The sequence below is a fragment of the Ahaetulla prasina genome, chromosome 1, assembly GCF_028640845.1.
Source record: "Ahaetulla prasina isolate Xishuangbanna chromosome 1, ASM2864084v1, whole genome shotgun sequence".
Classification (NCBI taxonomy): Eukaryota; Metazoa; Chordata; class Lepidosauria; order Squamata; family Colubridae; genus Ahaetulla; species Ahaetulla prasina.
Genome location: NC_080539.1, coordinates 302,752,015 through 302,768,628, shown reverse-complemented (window position 1 = coordinate 302,768,628; position 16,614 = coordinate 302,752,015). Strand labels below are relative to the sequence as shown.

Below are 16,614 nucleotides of genomic sequence, written 5' to 3'. Positions count from 1 at the left end.
AATAAACAGATGTCTAGTTATCCATTAGACATGGAATAAAAACAAAACAAACAAAAAAACCCGCTCCAAACTATGGAAAAACTACAAAAAAATCCAGTTCTACCTGTAATCTATGGTTCTTCTTAAGTAGGATTTTTTTTTGGTATGAACTTGGCTACCACTAAATTAATGACTATTTAAAGGGTTGCCACTTTTATTTATAAATCTGCTTAATCATGAGTGATTCAAGGCACTGTATGAAGAGGATTGAAAGGCATAATAAAATTAGAGTATTCCGTGAGCATAAAATCCTACTATAGCTATACTATACTATATACTATATACTATAGCTCCATTTGTGATTGATGGGTCCCATTTGTTTGGATAAATCACGAGTCGCATTATTTTCTCCAATATAGCAATCTATGAAGGTCTATTACAATATGTACTATAATTTCTATCCAGCTAACCAGCGTGGCCAATTGTTTACGCTTATTGATTTATTTCCATATAAATCAAGTTAACTTTCTTTCCATACAAATCATGTTCACTGAAAACTTCCAGGTTACCATCTTTTCATGCAAGAGTGGTAGACGAGGATGATCTACTCTTTCCCAATCAAACAGCAGACAAAATATCAACGAAATGTCTCAGACCAGCGACTCCTGTTAAACGTCGTGAACGGCTGCACTCCAGGACTGGGAAAAGTTCATATGTGACTCAGAATATCTTTGAACAAGAACTTTATTTTGGTAATCATCAGGGGAATGACTAAAGAGCTTTAACTTTATAGAGTGAAAGACTGGTTCCAAAATTCGTTCCACTATAAGCTTGCAGAAAATTCTACTCTGCCAAATCAAATCTTGTATACCAAAACACATGACAATTATTACTAGAACAAGAGATGTTAAAACAGTGATGTCTTTATTTCGAGAGTTGTGTAACAGTCTGTCCTATCTGGAACTTTTTAATATTGCAGATAGCAGTGGTGACAGAAGATTGAGGAGCCCTGGTGGTGCAGTGGTTATAATACAGTATGGCAGGATAACTCTGCCCACAGCCAGGAGTTCGATCCTGACAGGGCTCAAGGTTGATTTAGCCTTCTATCTTTCCGAGGTCGGTAAAATGAGGAGCAGATTGTTGGAGGCAAGATGCTGACATTTTATTTAAACCATACAGAGAGTGCTGTAAAGCACCATGGAGCGGTATTGCTATTTTCCTAAGCCATATTTGTCAGTTTCTCCAATGCATCTCGTTGGCCATTGAATGATATAAAATGCTAGACCAGATGAATCTTTGGCCTCATTCATTTGTCAGATTGCCAGATTCTCATTTTCCTCAAAGGACTCCAGAAATGTTATAGACCCAGAGATGCTCAACCAATAAAATTAGTGCCTAAACTTTGATTTGCACATAGGACCTCGTCTAAACACTATAAGCTACTGTACCATGTTTATGGGATACAGAAAAGCGTTCAGCATTTAGAAATAATGTTGCTAAGTTCCAGTGGTTTTCTTCCTCCTATATACTTTCAGGGTCAGCCAAGATTATCCATCAAAAAACCAAGAAGGATCGTATCATTCTGGATAATCATGATGAATATAAGAAACATCTAGAACAATGCTACCCAAGACCTCCAGAAGTCTGGAGCTTCAAATCACCAAAAAGACCAAGTAAGAGTGGAGCACTCTGCTGATTCCCCCCCCACCCCATTTTATTCACCATTCTCATCTGAGAGAGGAAAACTTGCTTTCAAAATTATGTTAATATATCGAAATAATTTGATGAAAATTATCATCACTTTTTAAAAAAAAATGAAATTAAGAGGATAGATTTTTCACACTTTCACATTTTTTTTGTGTGGAAGGCTATTCTTGTTTTCAACGTGATTTCTCACAGAAATCAAGAAAGTGAAGAAATACCTATTTCACTGTAAATCCTACATGAAAAAGGTCCCTTAACTGGAACTATGTAGTAATGTTTTTAATGTTTTTAATCACTTGCATCCTTATATTTAAAACATTTTTATTTAAATTTGGTATCGGTCCAAGTTCTATTATTTCTCTTTCACAAAATTTCCTAATCATATTCCAACATACCTTCTTAAAATTACAAGTAATCTTCGGTTAATGACCTGAATTCAAAGTTCTGATGTCTATACCTCCGTAGTCATATGAACCATTCTGGGCACTTGATAATTGGCCTGCATTTATGGTTGTTTACAGCACCCCATGGTCAAATGGCTACAAACTATGAGGGTTTTTTCCCCAGAAACCAGTGTTTACTTCCAATTTGGGCAAAAAATGGTCCTGAATAATGGGTTCCCCTAATTGTATAAGGTCTCCTGCTCAAGCAGGTAATTGGACTAGAAGACTACCAAGGTTTCTTCCAACCCTGTTTTTCTATGTTCTAATGACTGTGGCGTTTGCTTAACAACCATGGTGTTTGCTTAATGACTGCCACAAAGGAGTCCTAAAACAGAAGTCCTTCTGTTCTTCTATTAAATCAAGTGCAGTCATGGGATTACCCTCTTTACAACTGTCATGGCTTATGACTGAAAGCATGGGCTCAGTTACAGTCATAAGTCTACCTATATCCAGAGAAAGATTTAGATATAACTTTTCTCCTTTAATCAAAGAAAATATCCTGATACAGATTAAATGTTCCCCATAGAAGAAAGCGGGATCACAAAAGTCAAGATGGCTGCAGCTATTCCGTTGAAGCCCCACCCGTTTTTTAACAGGTGCCATGAAGTCTTGCAGTCAGGGTGAGGCTATAATCACATGATTTTCTCTAGGTACAATGCTGCTTGCCTCATGTAATGGATAAAAATTTTCAGCCCACCAATTGTGAAGTAGCCTGCTCTGCCACCAACAGAGTTTTGCATGGGAAAAAAATCTAATTCCTCACAAAAACTGTGTGGTTTTTTTTGTCTGTTCCATAGATAGGCGGTCAGGATGGGAAAGAAGAAAAACTACTATTTAATAATGTAAATACTTGAATTATGTAAATAATTGAATTCATAATAAATTAAATAATAATTTAATTATGTAAAACTCTTCCCTGGATTTTCAAAATGATTTTTCCATGTTACTCCATCTGTTTTCCTGATTTGATCTATCAGAGTTTCATTATTTATTATTATGTAATTCACTTTTATCCTTTGAATCCTTAAAATAACTCTCCATTTTTCCTTCTCTCCTTAAAGCATCTGCCCCAACATTCACAGCTTAAAAAATTGCTTTAAGTTCCATATGATTTGACTACCTATATTCACTGAATGTGTGTAAATAACATTTCTATCCAGATATTACCTATTTGTTCTGAATAATACAAAAGCCACTGGGATCATTTAAAATTTTGCCGTAATCATTCACTATATAAAGCAGTGGTTCTCAACCTTTATAGTGCTGTGACCCCTTTAATACAATTCCCCACAATGTGGCGACCCCTTTAATACAATTCCCCACGATGTGGCGACCCCTTTAATACAATTCTCCACGATGTGGCGACCCCAACCATAAAATTATTTTTGTTTTGAATTTATCGCGCCTGAAGCTGTATTGGCTAGCGATCTGAACTGCTTGCAATTGCCTTGAGGACGGATGCATTAAAGCGGAGACTCCTCCCCTATTAAGTTTATTGCGCCTGAAGCCAGATTAGGCTAGCGATTGGGAGTGATTGCAGGTGGCTTGAGAGGGAGACATCAGAGCAAAGATTTCTCTCTTTTTTAATTCATCGCGCCTGAAGCCGAATTCGGCTAGCGATTTGAAGAGCCTGCAGCTGGCTTATGGAGTCAACCATTGGAGCGCGATTCTTCGACTCGCAAGTTTACTTCCCATATTTCCGTTGGTCTTAGATGACGCCTGGCAAATCATCATTCGACCCCCAACGGGGTCCCGACCCACAGGTTGAGAACCGCTGATATAAAGTGAGCCAGGGAAAAGTCAAATTTGCTGTTTAGACATTAATATTTATTTTTGTTCATCACTTTTGCAAACAAGAACTAATATGAATGAATTATTAACTAGCTTTCATTAAAATTGTTCTGGATCAGCTAAAAAAGTACAGAAAGGAATGATCCACTGGAAAACACTTCCCACTCTTATTGAAGATTTTTCCCAAGTGGATGAAATGCAGTCACCTGACCCAACTGAAAGAGAAAGAGATCTGTGCACTAAACAGGAAGAGAGTGTATCTGAAACTGTTCGTATTCGTAAAACGATGTTGGAACAATGGAAAGCTGCCTGGAAATTTGGTAAGTACATACTCTTACTCTAGTTCTGGCTTTAATTTGTTATAGCCCATTTAAATTAACTGTCAGTTTTCTGTTTTGACTGCTGCCATTAATAATTGTCGAATCCCCTCTAACCTGTTATGAGGGGGTTACTTGAATAATAATAATAATAATAATAATAATAATAATAATAATGATAATTTAACTGTTCAGTTGACTGACTTTCATGTTTAATGAATAAAAGTATAGAAACAAATATCCTCTCCAACGTTCTTTTTATGGTATTTTTCTACTTTCAGATCCTCATTGGCAGACAGCAACTATAGAAGGGATACTTGTAGACCTTGCTGACCTGCATGTTCAAAATCGGATCAATGGTCTACTTGTCTGTGCCTCTGCTGTGCTTGAGCGTCCCTGTAAAGTCCAAAATGCAAGTCAGGAGTCAGGTAGATGCATTGGATGGAAATTTCTATCATTTCACTTATATTTGTTGAGAATTATTAGATACTACAGCTGCTGGGATATAAACAGTAACTGATTCAAGTACTCTGATGTCTTCCTAGACAAGTTGGGTTATAGTTCCATCCATTTATACATAAGAGAAGGCTTAACTGAACCTATTGGATGATACCATTCATTAGTAATTCAAGCAATCATATAGAATACATATGAAGAGTGGTGCGGTGGCCTAGAGATGGAGCTCTCGCCTCATAATCAGGAGGCTGTGAGTTTGATCCTAGGTAGAGGTACATATTTTTCTCTCTGGGCACACTGAGATTATATCTGCTGAAGTAACTCCTCATTGGCAAGAGGAAAGGCATCTGGCCAGTAAACGCTCAGCTCCATTCAGTTGCCCAAACTCCACCCCATAAGGGGTTATGGGGTTGTTAAAAGAGGATGATACAGAACATATATGAAAACAATTAGGTTTCTGTATGCATTTGATACTACAGGTAGTCCTCGCCTTACAACAATTTGTTTAGTGACTGTTGAAAGTTACAACGGCACTGAAAAAAAGAGACTTATGACTGTTTTTTACACTTACCGCTACAACAGCATCTCCGTAGTCATGTGATCAAAATCCAGACGCTTGCCAATTCATATTTATGATGCTTGCAGTGTCCCGGGGTCAGATAATTCCCTTCTGCAACCTTCTGACAAGCAAAGTCAATGGAGAAATCAGATTCACTTAACAGCCATGTTATTAACTTAACAATTGCAGTGGTTCACTTAACAAATGTGGCAAGAAAGGTCAAAAAATGGGACACAACTCACTTAACAACTGCCTGGGTTAGCAGCAGAAATTTTGGGCTCAATTGTGGTCATAAGTCAAGGATTAAATGTACTTTTATATCAGGACAATGAAAGGAAATGCCTTTTACTGATCTGGTAGTTCATATTTAATCTTAACCCTGAGATAAATCAGTAAAGTAACCTAAATTAAATCAAAATTAACCTGTTTTAAAATATTGCAAAACTACCAAACTTTACAAAATTTCAGCAAGTTCCTGTAAGATATCCCAAATGATATTGAGATTTTGCATAAGAACAGCAACATTTTACAAAATGTCATGCAAGAATGCTGAAACATTCTGTAAGTTCTTTTAAAAAGTATTTTCTTGCATTAGATGTCATGAAATCTTAGGAGAGATTTATAGAGTCTTACAAAATGAAGTAACATCATAGGATTTTATATATCCAGAATTTGAAGAATGCTGAATTTTATATTGAACTATAATATACTTAATTGTTTTTGTGACTGTGAATCAGCCTATTATGTGAATCACCCTTGCTGATTGTAGTTTAAAAATCTTGGCTTATTGTTATAAGCAAGTACAGCCATTAAGTCACATCAATGGGTTGTCTGGCCCCAGAAGTTCCAGTATATAAAGTTGAGGATTTAAAACAAATACGCTAGTAACTGACTTTGGATTTCTAACATTTTAAATATATATATTATTGTTGAACTACAAGAGTTACCTTCTAGGGAAGATGGGCAGCATAGAAATTTAATAAATAATAATAATGATGACCTGACTCTGTCAATTAGCATGGGGATCCAACAGTGGTATGCAACAATTGAAATGATTGGTCGTTAGAGGGTGCTCCATCCGTCTTTTTAATGTGTCTTTTTCACTTTATCTTTGTATGGATTTTATGGGTTTTATTTGTAAACTACTCAAAGTCTCTTAGATGGTGAGGTGGGCAGTATATACATTTGATAAATAAATAAATAATGATGCTATTCTCTTGCCCCACTACAATTAATGCACATGAATGCCTTGGTAAGGCCACACTTGGAATACTGCATCCAGTTTTGGTCGCCACGATATAAAAAAGATGTTGAGACTCTAGAAAGAGTGCAGAGAAGAGCAACAAAGATGATTAGGGGACTGGAGGCTAAAACATATAAAGAACGGTTACTGGAATTGGGTATGTCTAGTTTAATGAAAAGAAGGACTAGGGAAAACATGATAGCAATGTTCCAATATCTCCGGGGTTGCCACAAAGAAGAGGGAGTCAAACTATTCTCCAAAGCACCTGAGAGCAGGACAAGCAGGACAAGAACTAATCAAGGAGAGAAGCAACCTAGAACTAAGGAGAAATTTCCTGACAGTTAAAACAATTAATCAGTGAAAACTTACTTCCAGAAGTTGTGAATGCTCCAACACTGGAAGTTTTTAAGAAGAGATTGGACAAACATTTGTCTGAAATGGTGTAGCATTTCCTGCCTAAGCAGGGGGTTGGACTAGAACAGTGATCACCAACCAGTGGTCCATGGACCACACTGGTGGTCTGTGAGAAAATTTTGATGGTCCGCAGAAAAATTATTTGCATTTTTTATATTGCACTAAATACTATTTATCTTTTTTAAAAATTCATATTAGTGGTCCATGGGATTTAAAATTAGGAATTTAGTGGTCTCTGAGGTCCGAAAGGTTGGTGAACCCTGGACTAGAAGACCTCCAAGGTCCCTTCCAACTCTGTCTATTCTCTTCTCTTCTCTTCTCTTCTCTTCTCTTCTCTTCTCTTCTCTTCTCTTCTCTTCTCTTCTCTTCTCTTCTCTTCTCTTCTCTTCTCTTCTCTTCTATTTTTGGGATGCACATTCCAAAGTTTAGCTAAGAAATATTTTAATGATCTTCAACGCACAATGACTTACTTCATTTTATTTTTTAATTCTCTCCATTATATCTGAAAAGAATCATGCCGTTTGCAAGGCACATTTCAAAACCTTTCTGAAACCGTTAGAAAGCAAAAATCTTTCAAAAACTACAAAACCTTCGCAGCAATTTATTTATAAAACTAATTATTAATTTTTAACCTACCATAAGTATATTTTTAGAATCCGGCATTGTTTCATCATGCACATGTGCTGATTTCCTCAATAATAGGACTAGATGCTTTCACAAAAGACATAGAAATTAAGGATCTACCGGAAAAAATACAACCCTTGCTGCAAAAAACTCTGTTTGACACGGATGCACATGTACGAATGGCAGCTGCAGTATGCTTCTATGCCATGTGGAAACCAAATCCAGAAGCACAGTCTATCATGAAGAAAGCTCTGATAGATGGTTAGTAAAAATCTTTTTTCTCCCTCTATGAATAACACTAATCCATAAAGCCATGATAATTGAGGGGTCCTTGGTGCTCTCTGAACTTGGTTTTCTTGCAGACGTTTCATTACCCAAACTTGGTAACATAATCAATGCTAGTCTGATGAAGTTCAGGACTAGCATTGATGGTGTTATCTAGTTTGGGTAATGAAACATCTGCAAGAAAACAACCAAGCTCAGAGAGCACCAAAGACCCCGCATGTCAACCCTGATATTCTCGGAATATTCCCTGATATTCTTCCCCAATATTCTCCTTTATTGGTCATGCTAATTTGTTTCTTCAGTAAACAGTATTTGGATATATGCTAAGCTAGGAAGAGTATCAAGAAAGTGATCCTGACTGGGATATGCGGGAACCATTACCTATTTTTAAAGCCCAAAACAAAGAGATTACAGTCACACGTAACTCACGTATATGCCTCACTGACCTATAAGAAAGAGAAGGAGGTCCTGCTCAATCTAATTTGCAATTTGATGTCAGGCCTACTGGGCAGACTAGGCCAGGAAATCAACTCCATAGTAAGGCTAACACAACTTTTACTGAGATAGGCTATGATACCTGAATCTTACAGGTTTGACTACCTTCACCTCCTTCCTATACTCCATTGAATCAGACAAGGGTCTGCCCGAGCTGCTAATGAATGTTATCTCACTGTTCTGGATTTTAAAAAAAGCTTAGCCCCCTTTTGCTTAAGTAATGGTTCCTGCATCTCTCTTGTAAGGTCATTTGCTTTACTCTGTGTAGACTAGGACCCTCATCCAGCTAAAGGAGAAATGGGGACATGAATCACCTCCAAAGACTCTGTGCCTTTCCCGTACATCATTAAGCTCCATTCAAAAGCAACAGGATTGATTACATTGCTTTCTTTAGGAGTAGATCAAATGACGTACTGGTAGTCATCGACCTACAACGATACATTTAGTGACCATTTGAAGTTACAACGGCACTGAAAAAAGTGACTTATGACTTTTTCACATTGCAGTGTCCCCCAAGGTCACATGATCAAAATTCAGATGCTTTTCAATTTGACTCTCATTTATGACTGTTGCAGTGTCCCGGGGTCATGAGATCATTCTTTTGCGACTTTCTGACAAGCAAAGTTAATGGGGAAGCCAGATTCGCTTAACAATTAGTATTACTAATGTAACAATTCAATTAACAAATGTGGCAACAAAGGTCATAAAAGGGGCCAAAATTCATTTAACAACTGTCTCACTTAGCAACAGAAATTTTGTGCTCAATTGTGGTCATGAGTTGAGGACTACTGTATTTTTATCAAAAAAAAAAATATTTTTATGCTGAATAGTTACCTTATTTAAGCAATCTTTTGGGAATTCTGCATTTATTTTCATTTTCTTGTTAGGTAATTCTGCAGACAGCTGGGCAGCAGCTCAAGCTCTAGCACTGGAAGGAGTTAGCAGTTTCCAGGTAGTGAAAAGGATTCTGTCTCAGATTTTTGATGAAAATGACGATGCTTCAGAAGAACAGGCATGTCTTTTGTTAGCACGGCTCAGCAAACACACGGTAAATATCAACACTCAGGAAGAAGAATGTGGTGGAAGCACAGGATTGGTATGTCTGCTAAGGATTTCTGAATCAATTTGCCCATCATTAGTGGATGCATGAGGGATGCGGTGGCTCAGTGTCTAAAATGTTGAGCTTGTCAATCGAAAGGTCAGCAGTTCACGGGTTCGAATCCCTAGTACTTCTGTAACGGGGTGAGCTCCCTTTACTTGTCCCAGCTTCTGCTGACCTAGCAGTTCGAAAGCATGTAAAAAGTGCAAGTAGAAAAATAGGGACTACCTTTGGTGGGAAGGTAACAGCGCTCTGCGCGCCTTTGGCGTTTAATCATCATCATCATCATCATCATCATCATAATAATATTTTAATTTGTATACCGCCCTTCTCCCGAAGGACTCAGGGCGGTGCACAGCCAGAATAAAATACAAAGAGAACAGTACATATAATATTAAGAACACCCCTTAAAAAACTTATTCAATTGGCCAAAAATTTAAAATACAGTAACACCCTATAAAAATTTACAAAAATTTAAAACCCATAAAAGCAAATTAAAATTTTTTAAATCAAGCCAGCCACAAGACCATGGAGATGTCTTCGGACAGTGCTGGCTCTTTGGCTTTGAAAAGGAGATGAGCACCCGCCCTCTAGAGTCGGGAACAACTAGCACATATGTGCGAGGGGAACCTTTACCTTACTGGATGCACACATTATGCACTAGTGTGTCAGCAGGGGCAACACCTCATCTTTCTTGTTGAGCTTACAAGCAAAATAGAATTGGCTTGGGTGGGAGGCCACCAGGGAATATCAGGCTTCAAGGAGATTTTACCAATGTTTAGGCTCTTGGCACATGCATGCTGTAGAAAAGATCACTATGGCCAATTTCTTCAAAAGGTTAAAAAAAAATGGTTGCCATCTACAAAGCCTGCCTTTGGGACCTCACCAATCAGGTAGCTCCAAAAAATTGTGGGATGTCATCATACTGTTGTTGTATTATATTTTGTTTTTATGATATGGACATGGAATGCTCATTTTCAAAACATCTCTCTGCTTCCAGTTTTGAGCCAGGCTACAGTAATGTTGCAGTTCCTATTTTCATTCATCGGGGTGTCTAATGTGCCTTCCTTTTGTTTTCTTCTTCCTCTTCCCTTTACTTTCAGATTAAACTAGTTTGGGATGAGGGGAAAGAGACAGCAAACCTAGTGTAGAAAGGAAGATATTTTGCTTTAAACCAATGGAATAAATTTTTGCTGCAGTGTATCAGCCTAGAATTCAAAAGTGTTGCCATTTATCTTCTATTAAGTCAGTGGTTCTCAACCTTTATAGTGCTGCGACCCCTTTAATACAATTCCCCACGATGTGGCGACCCCAACCGTAAAATTATGTGTGATAGGCAGCGATCTCAGCACACCTCAGCAGCCGCAGAAGGGGGGGGAAAAGCAGCAAACTGTTTTTTTGAATTTATCGCGTCTGAAGCCAGATTAGGCTAGCGATTGGGAGTGATTGCAGCTGGCTTGAGACGGAGACATCAGAGCACAGATTTCTCGCTTTTTTAATTCATCGCGCCTGAAGCCGAATTCGGCTAGCGATTTGAAGAGCCTGCAGCTGGCTTGTGGAGTCAACCATTAGAGCACGATTCTTCGACTCGCAAGTATACTTCCCATATTTCCGATGGTCTTAGGCGACCCCTGGCAAATCGTCATTCGACCCCCAACAGGGTCGCGACCCACAGGTTGAGAACCACTGTATTAAGTTATCTTAGCTCAGCCATTCAATTAATAGGAAATTTATCAGATACTAATATATAATATCCACATTTCTTAATTTCTTAATTTCTTTCCTATGTTCTGACCTAGGCTTCCTTAGAAAGCATGAAGCAAAGTCTTAATCCTGGTAAAATCTCTTTTATTAACACGACTGTGAATTCCGTTCATTCACAGTCAATAAGGCTTTGGCAAACAGGAATGTTTATCAACCTCTACCTTATCTCACTTGGAACGTTGCCAGAGAACCAATTTCCAAATGCAGACCAAGGCCAAACTTGGCACCGAGTCTACTAGAGTCATGAACAGAACTTTCCAATCTTGAAACGAGATGAACTAATTGCTTCCTGCAAAAGCCCATATCCTGTTCGCTCCTCTTTTATGTGCTATGGAAGGGGCCAATCATCTCCAAGATGTGGCCTTATTCCTGAGTCTACCCTGATTTCTTAATTGTTCTTGTCTTCTGGCAGCTCTGCGCATGTGCACACTGGGAACGGACTCCAGCTGTTCCTCTGCCTTACTGCTGTCTAACTCCCTCTCTGTCTCTGACTCAAGTCCTCATCCGAGCTTTCCCCAGCCCCTAGGACTGGCCCAAGTTCCTCCCCAACCTCCTCACTGTCTGACTCTGCTGCCAGCTCTGCTGGCCGCTGGCGGGCCATAACATCCTCTTTCTTTTTATATCTGTGCATTTGTGTGTGTTTATGCATATAATGTATTAGCAAAATTAGAAATTCTTTCTTAATTGGTTTTTTATTTATGACTCTTTAATAGTAATCAATTTCACATGCAATGAATATGAGTTTAAAAATAACTGCAAAACTCCTTTCAAATTCTTCTTAAATAACAGATTGCAACAAAAACTTTATTATTTTACAATAAACCTGTCATTTGGGGAAATCAAATTTTCCTTATGTATAAGAAAAAAGTAGTTTTTGAGTTTACATATGAAAGCACACACATACACACACTAAATGCTTTGCCACTTTTATTTTCCTTTTTTCATTGCTCAACGAATTTGAAGAATCAGCAAAAATAACTGTGGTATTAATACACATTATTAGCAAGTTAAATCTTCAACACCAAAACTTAACTTGCACACTAAATGTACATAAATGTAATAAATATACTGTTTGATACCAATATACTGTAAAAATCATGAGAAGTTTTTAAAAAAAGATATTTTAATTAAAAAAAAGTCCTTTATATCCTTTTGAGCAATGAATTATAAATCCCTCTTCCTGTCTATGTATAGAATGTCATATGAACACATTATAGAGTATTTTTAGGTTTCTTATTAATTGAATGCTTTCAGGGTTTGGTTCATTGTTTACTGGCATCAGAATTGAACAGCTATCAATGGATACATCGGGCTTTGGCATGTAAAACATTGTCTCGTATTCCAGGGAACGTCACCCAGGTATGTTTCATCCCATGAACTGGAAATGCAAAAAATATTGGTGATGCTATTTTTCTGATAGCATCAGAAAAGGTTCCATTTTACCTGACAAAATACCTCTCGTAAAAAAAATAATTTACACAAGGTTTTTAAATTGAACTAATATTTTTGGTAGATATTGGCAAGAGGGTTATCAAAAACATTCCCTTCTGTTATTCCCTATGCAAAGACAAAGAGTAGTCTCTTTGGACTTTTTACATTTTTTTGTATGAGGGAAGCACTTGGCCTTTCTATATGGTTATCTCTGAAAGTGTTTCCTGCAGAGCTACTAAAATCAGAAATGACACCTTATTCTACAATAAAAAAGGGTGGGTTTAAAAAAACGGTTATGTGTGTTATATGAGATCACTTTATGACTTATATAAAGTCTTCTAAATAGGACCTCAAGAACAAAATTGTCCAACTGATGTGGACAGATTGGAAAATTGAGGTACGCCAGGCAGCTGCCAAGGTTTTGGGACATTTGAAGCTTGGAAAAGAAGTCCATGACCAGCTGAGGTGAGCATCAAAAGTACAGATACCTGTGGTATCCGTACTTTTACCTAGCAAAATAGATGTGGTATGGTATCTCCATTGAATACAAACTGCCTCCATATTATGGAGCCCATAATATCCTAACAAGAGAAATGATATCTCACATTAATATATTTATAGGCAAACTGCTGTCGATACCATGATATGGCCTGTTCTTTGTGATGAAAAAAAGAGAAAGATATTCATGTTTTGTGTAAAGGTTTTTTATGCACAAAGGCCTGAATTTCTGTTACCTGCAAGGAAAGATAGCTTTCTTGCATTCCTGTAGCCTTGCACCTCATGAAAATGTTTCCCCAAAATTGAGAAACACACTAGATGGCAGAAAGGAAATGTGACAACAAAAAATAATTGTCATACGTATGAGATGTGGAAGGCCCTTGACCCCTTTGCTTGCACATATGTCTCCCAATGTTCTTTAAAAGGATTCCTAAAAATTTTAGGATCCCTAAAATTTGATTGATGTATAATTATTTATGCTAAACATAGCAACTAATAGCATGAGGACAAATACGTTTGCTGATTCAACTTGCATTGAAGTTGTTGTGTATTATTACTTAGCTTTGTCCTCAAAGCTAAGGAATATATTTCCTTTTATTTTGCCCTGGATGCATAAATTTGCCCTGGATAAAGTGAGCTTATCATTCACTAATAGCATCCTTATCCTCTCAGAGAGAATCTAAAAAGGGGAGACTGCCGGAAGAAAGTGGAAGCTCTTTCTATGATTGGCTGGCTGAAATTCATGACAGCCAGGCTGCTCCCTGGCTTTCTTCAATGTTTCTCTGATGACTTTGTAGCTGTCCGAAAAGAAGCTTGCTGGGCAGCCGGAGCACTTCAGATTAAAGAAGAGACTGTGAGTGTTCACTAAAATAATTGATAAAGGATTTGTATGCAAAGTTGTAAATACATTCCATTCTTGAATGCAAGATTCTCAGAGTTACATTATTCTGGTCTAAGAATAGAGCTATCAAACTTGCTTGTGAATGAAGAAAGTTTAGTAAAGAGAATCTGTGAGCAGAACGAGTCTTCTGCATATAATAGAATAGAATAACAGAGTTGGAAGGGAGGTTGGAGGTCTTCTAGTGTAACCCCCTGCTTAGGCAGGAAATGCTACACCATTTCAGACAAATGGTTGTCCAATCTCTTCTTAAAAACTTCCAGTATTATACCATTCATAACTGCTGGAGGCAAGTTGTTCCACTGATTAATTATTCTGTCAGGAAATTTCTCCTTAGGTCTAGGTTGCTTCTCTCCTTGATTAGTTTCTATCCATTGCTTCTTGTTCTGCTCTCAGGGGATTTGGAGAATAGTTTGACTCCCTCTTCTTTGTGGATAGCCCCTGATATATAACTTGTTGGATTATATAACAGGATATGCAATTCTATATCTACACTGGATATTTATTTAGAATAAATGTGCCTTTTGATGCCCCATCTAATCAACACTAATTATGTAAAATGTATGCTCTGGATTTGCACCAATGTCTGAATAAAGCTGGCATCATCTAGTAGATGCGGCTTTATTTATACATACAAGAAAGGGCAAATTACTAAGTGGGGGCACCTTATCTTTTAAACCATATCGTTTATTTGCTGAAGGTCTAAATGCATTAAAGATAGTCCTCAACTTATGACCGTAATTGATCCTGGAATTACAGTCGTGATGCCAGTCGTTAAGCAAGTCATCATGTGGCTGCACCCAAACTGATAATCTTTTTTTGCAGCATGTCATTAAATGAATGTGATTGTTCTGTTTCCCTCCCCCAATACTCCCAACAAAGAGTCAGTCAAAGGCCTTCTTTTCTAATTTATTTACATAAATAAATGTTCTGGCCACGTCTACCCACGGGCCTGCCAAGTCTCTGGAGATAACAAGGAAATTATAGATAAGGCCAGAATTATTCACGAATATATTCTTCCCTCCATTGATACAGTTTGCCCGCACAAATTCACTGCTTTGTCCAAGACAAAAAACCAGGAAGTTCCGCCTCCTTTTTATAGTCTCTGCAGATGTCACTGCATGACCATCATTCTTTGGCCTTGTCCCAATGCTTCCTCTGCTGCGTGCGCCAGTCACATCTGCGCAGTCTTGCATCACTCCAAAACTGTTCTTGGGGCGTTGCCAAATCAGAAGGCCCGGGAGAATCAGGCCTTGCCGGCCCCTCCTCCTCCCTTTGGGTGGGTGCCAGGGAGGGAGAGGGCCCAAGAGAAGCAGGCCTTGCCAGGTCTTCTCCCTCACTTTCTGAATCATCCGAGTCCAGGAGTCCGGGTCCAGGAACCTGGGTCACAACAGTGATGGTCATTAAGTGAATCCATTATCCATGTGTAAAAGCAATTTTTTTCAGCAAGAAGGATGAGTCAGGGATTTATCATTATCTAGCAAGTCATTATACATTATTATGTATGTTTACCTTCATAAGCTTTTATTGTTTATGCATTGTGTATTGTGGTCTTGGTTTTCTAGTTCTTGCTTTTAATTTGGGATAAATTATGTATGTTGGTTAATATGAATAACTATTTTTTTAAAAAAATCTATGAATAAGGCTCTATATCAATCAACAGATTTTGTTGTTGTTGTTGAACAGGTACTAAGATGCCTTTTTAAGATCATGCAGACTGATCCTTTATGGAAAATCAAAGCTCTTGCCATCAGAGGTATTGTATTATTAAACTGTTGAGAATTCTTATCACTGTTTGAACCTATCTATAAATTGTTTTTGTAAATGTAATTTTGGATGTTATCTTATTTGTGAGAATCTTATCTAGTCTGACACTAAAAGAACAGGAAGCTGGTCTTCTTACATCCTGAATAAGGCTTGTAAACCTAATCTTGCATAGCTTCTTCTCCAAAAACACTACACTACTAACCAGAGCATATAAAACATTTGCTAGACCAATTCTTGAATACAGCTCGACTGTCTGGAACCCATACCACATTTCTGACATCAACACAATTGAACGTGTCCAGAAATATTTTACAAGAAGAGTTCTCCACTCCTCTGAAAACAACAAAGTACCTTATGCCACCAGACTTGAAATCCTGGGTTTAGAAAATTTAGAACTACGCCGCCTTCGACATGACCTGAGTTTAACTCATAGAATCATCTATTACAATGTCCTTCCTGTTGAAGACTACTTCAGTTTCTATTGCAAACAATACACAAGCACATAATAGATTTAAGCTTAATGTGAACCGCTCCAAACTTGATTGCAAAAAATATGGCTTCAGTAACAGTTGTTAATCTTGGAATAAACTACCTGACTCTGTGGTCTCTTCCCAAAATCCCCAAAGCTTCAATCAAAAACTGTCTACTATTGACCTTACCCCATTTCTAAGAGGTCTGTAAGGGATGTGCATAAGAGCACAAGTGTGCCTACCGTTCCTGTCCTATTGCTTCCTTTTGTTATATCCAATTAATATAGTTATTACATACTCATTCTTATATATATGCTTATATATTGTAGTTATTTCATACTTATGCTTATATATACTGTGTGACAAAATAAATAAAT

General features: G+C 37.7%; 1 protein-coding gene across 1 annotated transcript in view; it reads left to right on the top strand.

Annotated features, from left to right (window-relative positions):
• The window catches only part of HEATR4 (HEAT repeat containing 4), a 48,595-nt gene that overhangs the window by 14,414 nt on the left and 17,567 nt on the right, over positions 1 to 16,614 (top strand). Inside the window, 10 exon segments of the mRNA XM_058161963.1 lie at positions 544 to 731; positions 1,515 to 1,652; positions 4,037 to 4,237; positions 4,516 to 4,662; positions 7,609 to 7,791; positions 9,198 to 9,358; positions 12,428 to 12,532; positions 12,951 to 13,069; positions 13,775 to 13,955; positions 15,687 to 15,756. Coding sequence (XP_058017946.1) covers positions 544 to 731; positions 1,515 to 1,652; positions 4,037 to 4,237; positions 4,516 to 4,662; positions 7,609 to 7,791; positions 9,198 to 9,358; positions 12,428 to 12,532; positions 12,951 to 13,069; positions 13,775 to 13,955; positions 15,687 to 15,756 — 1,493 coding nt within the window.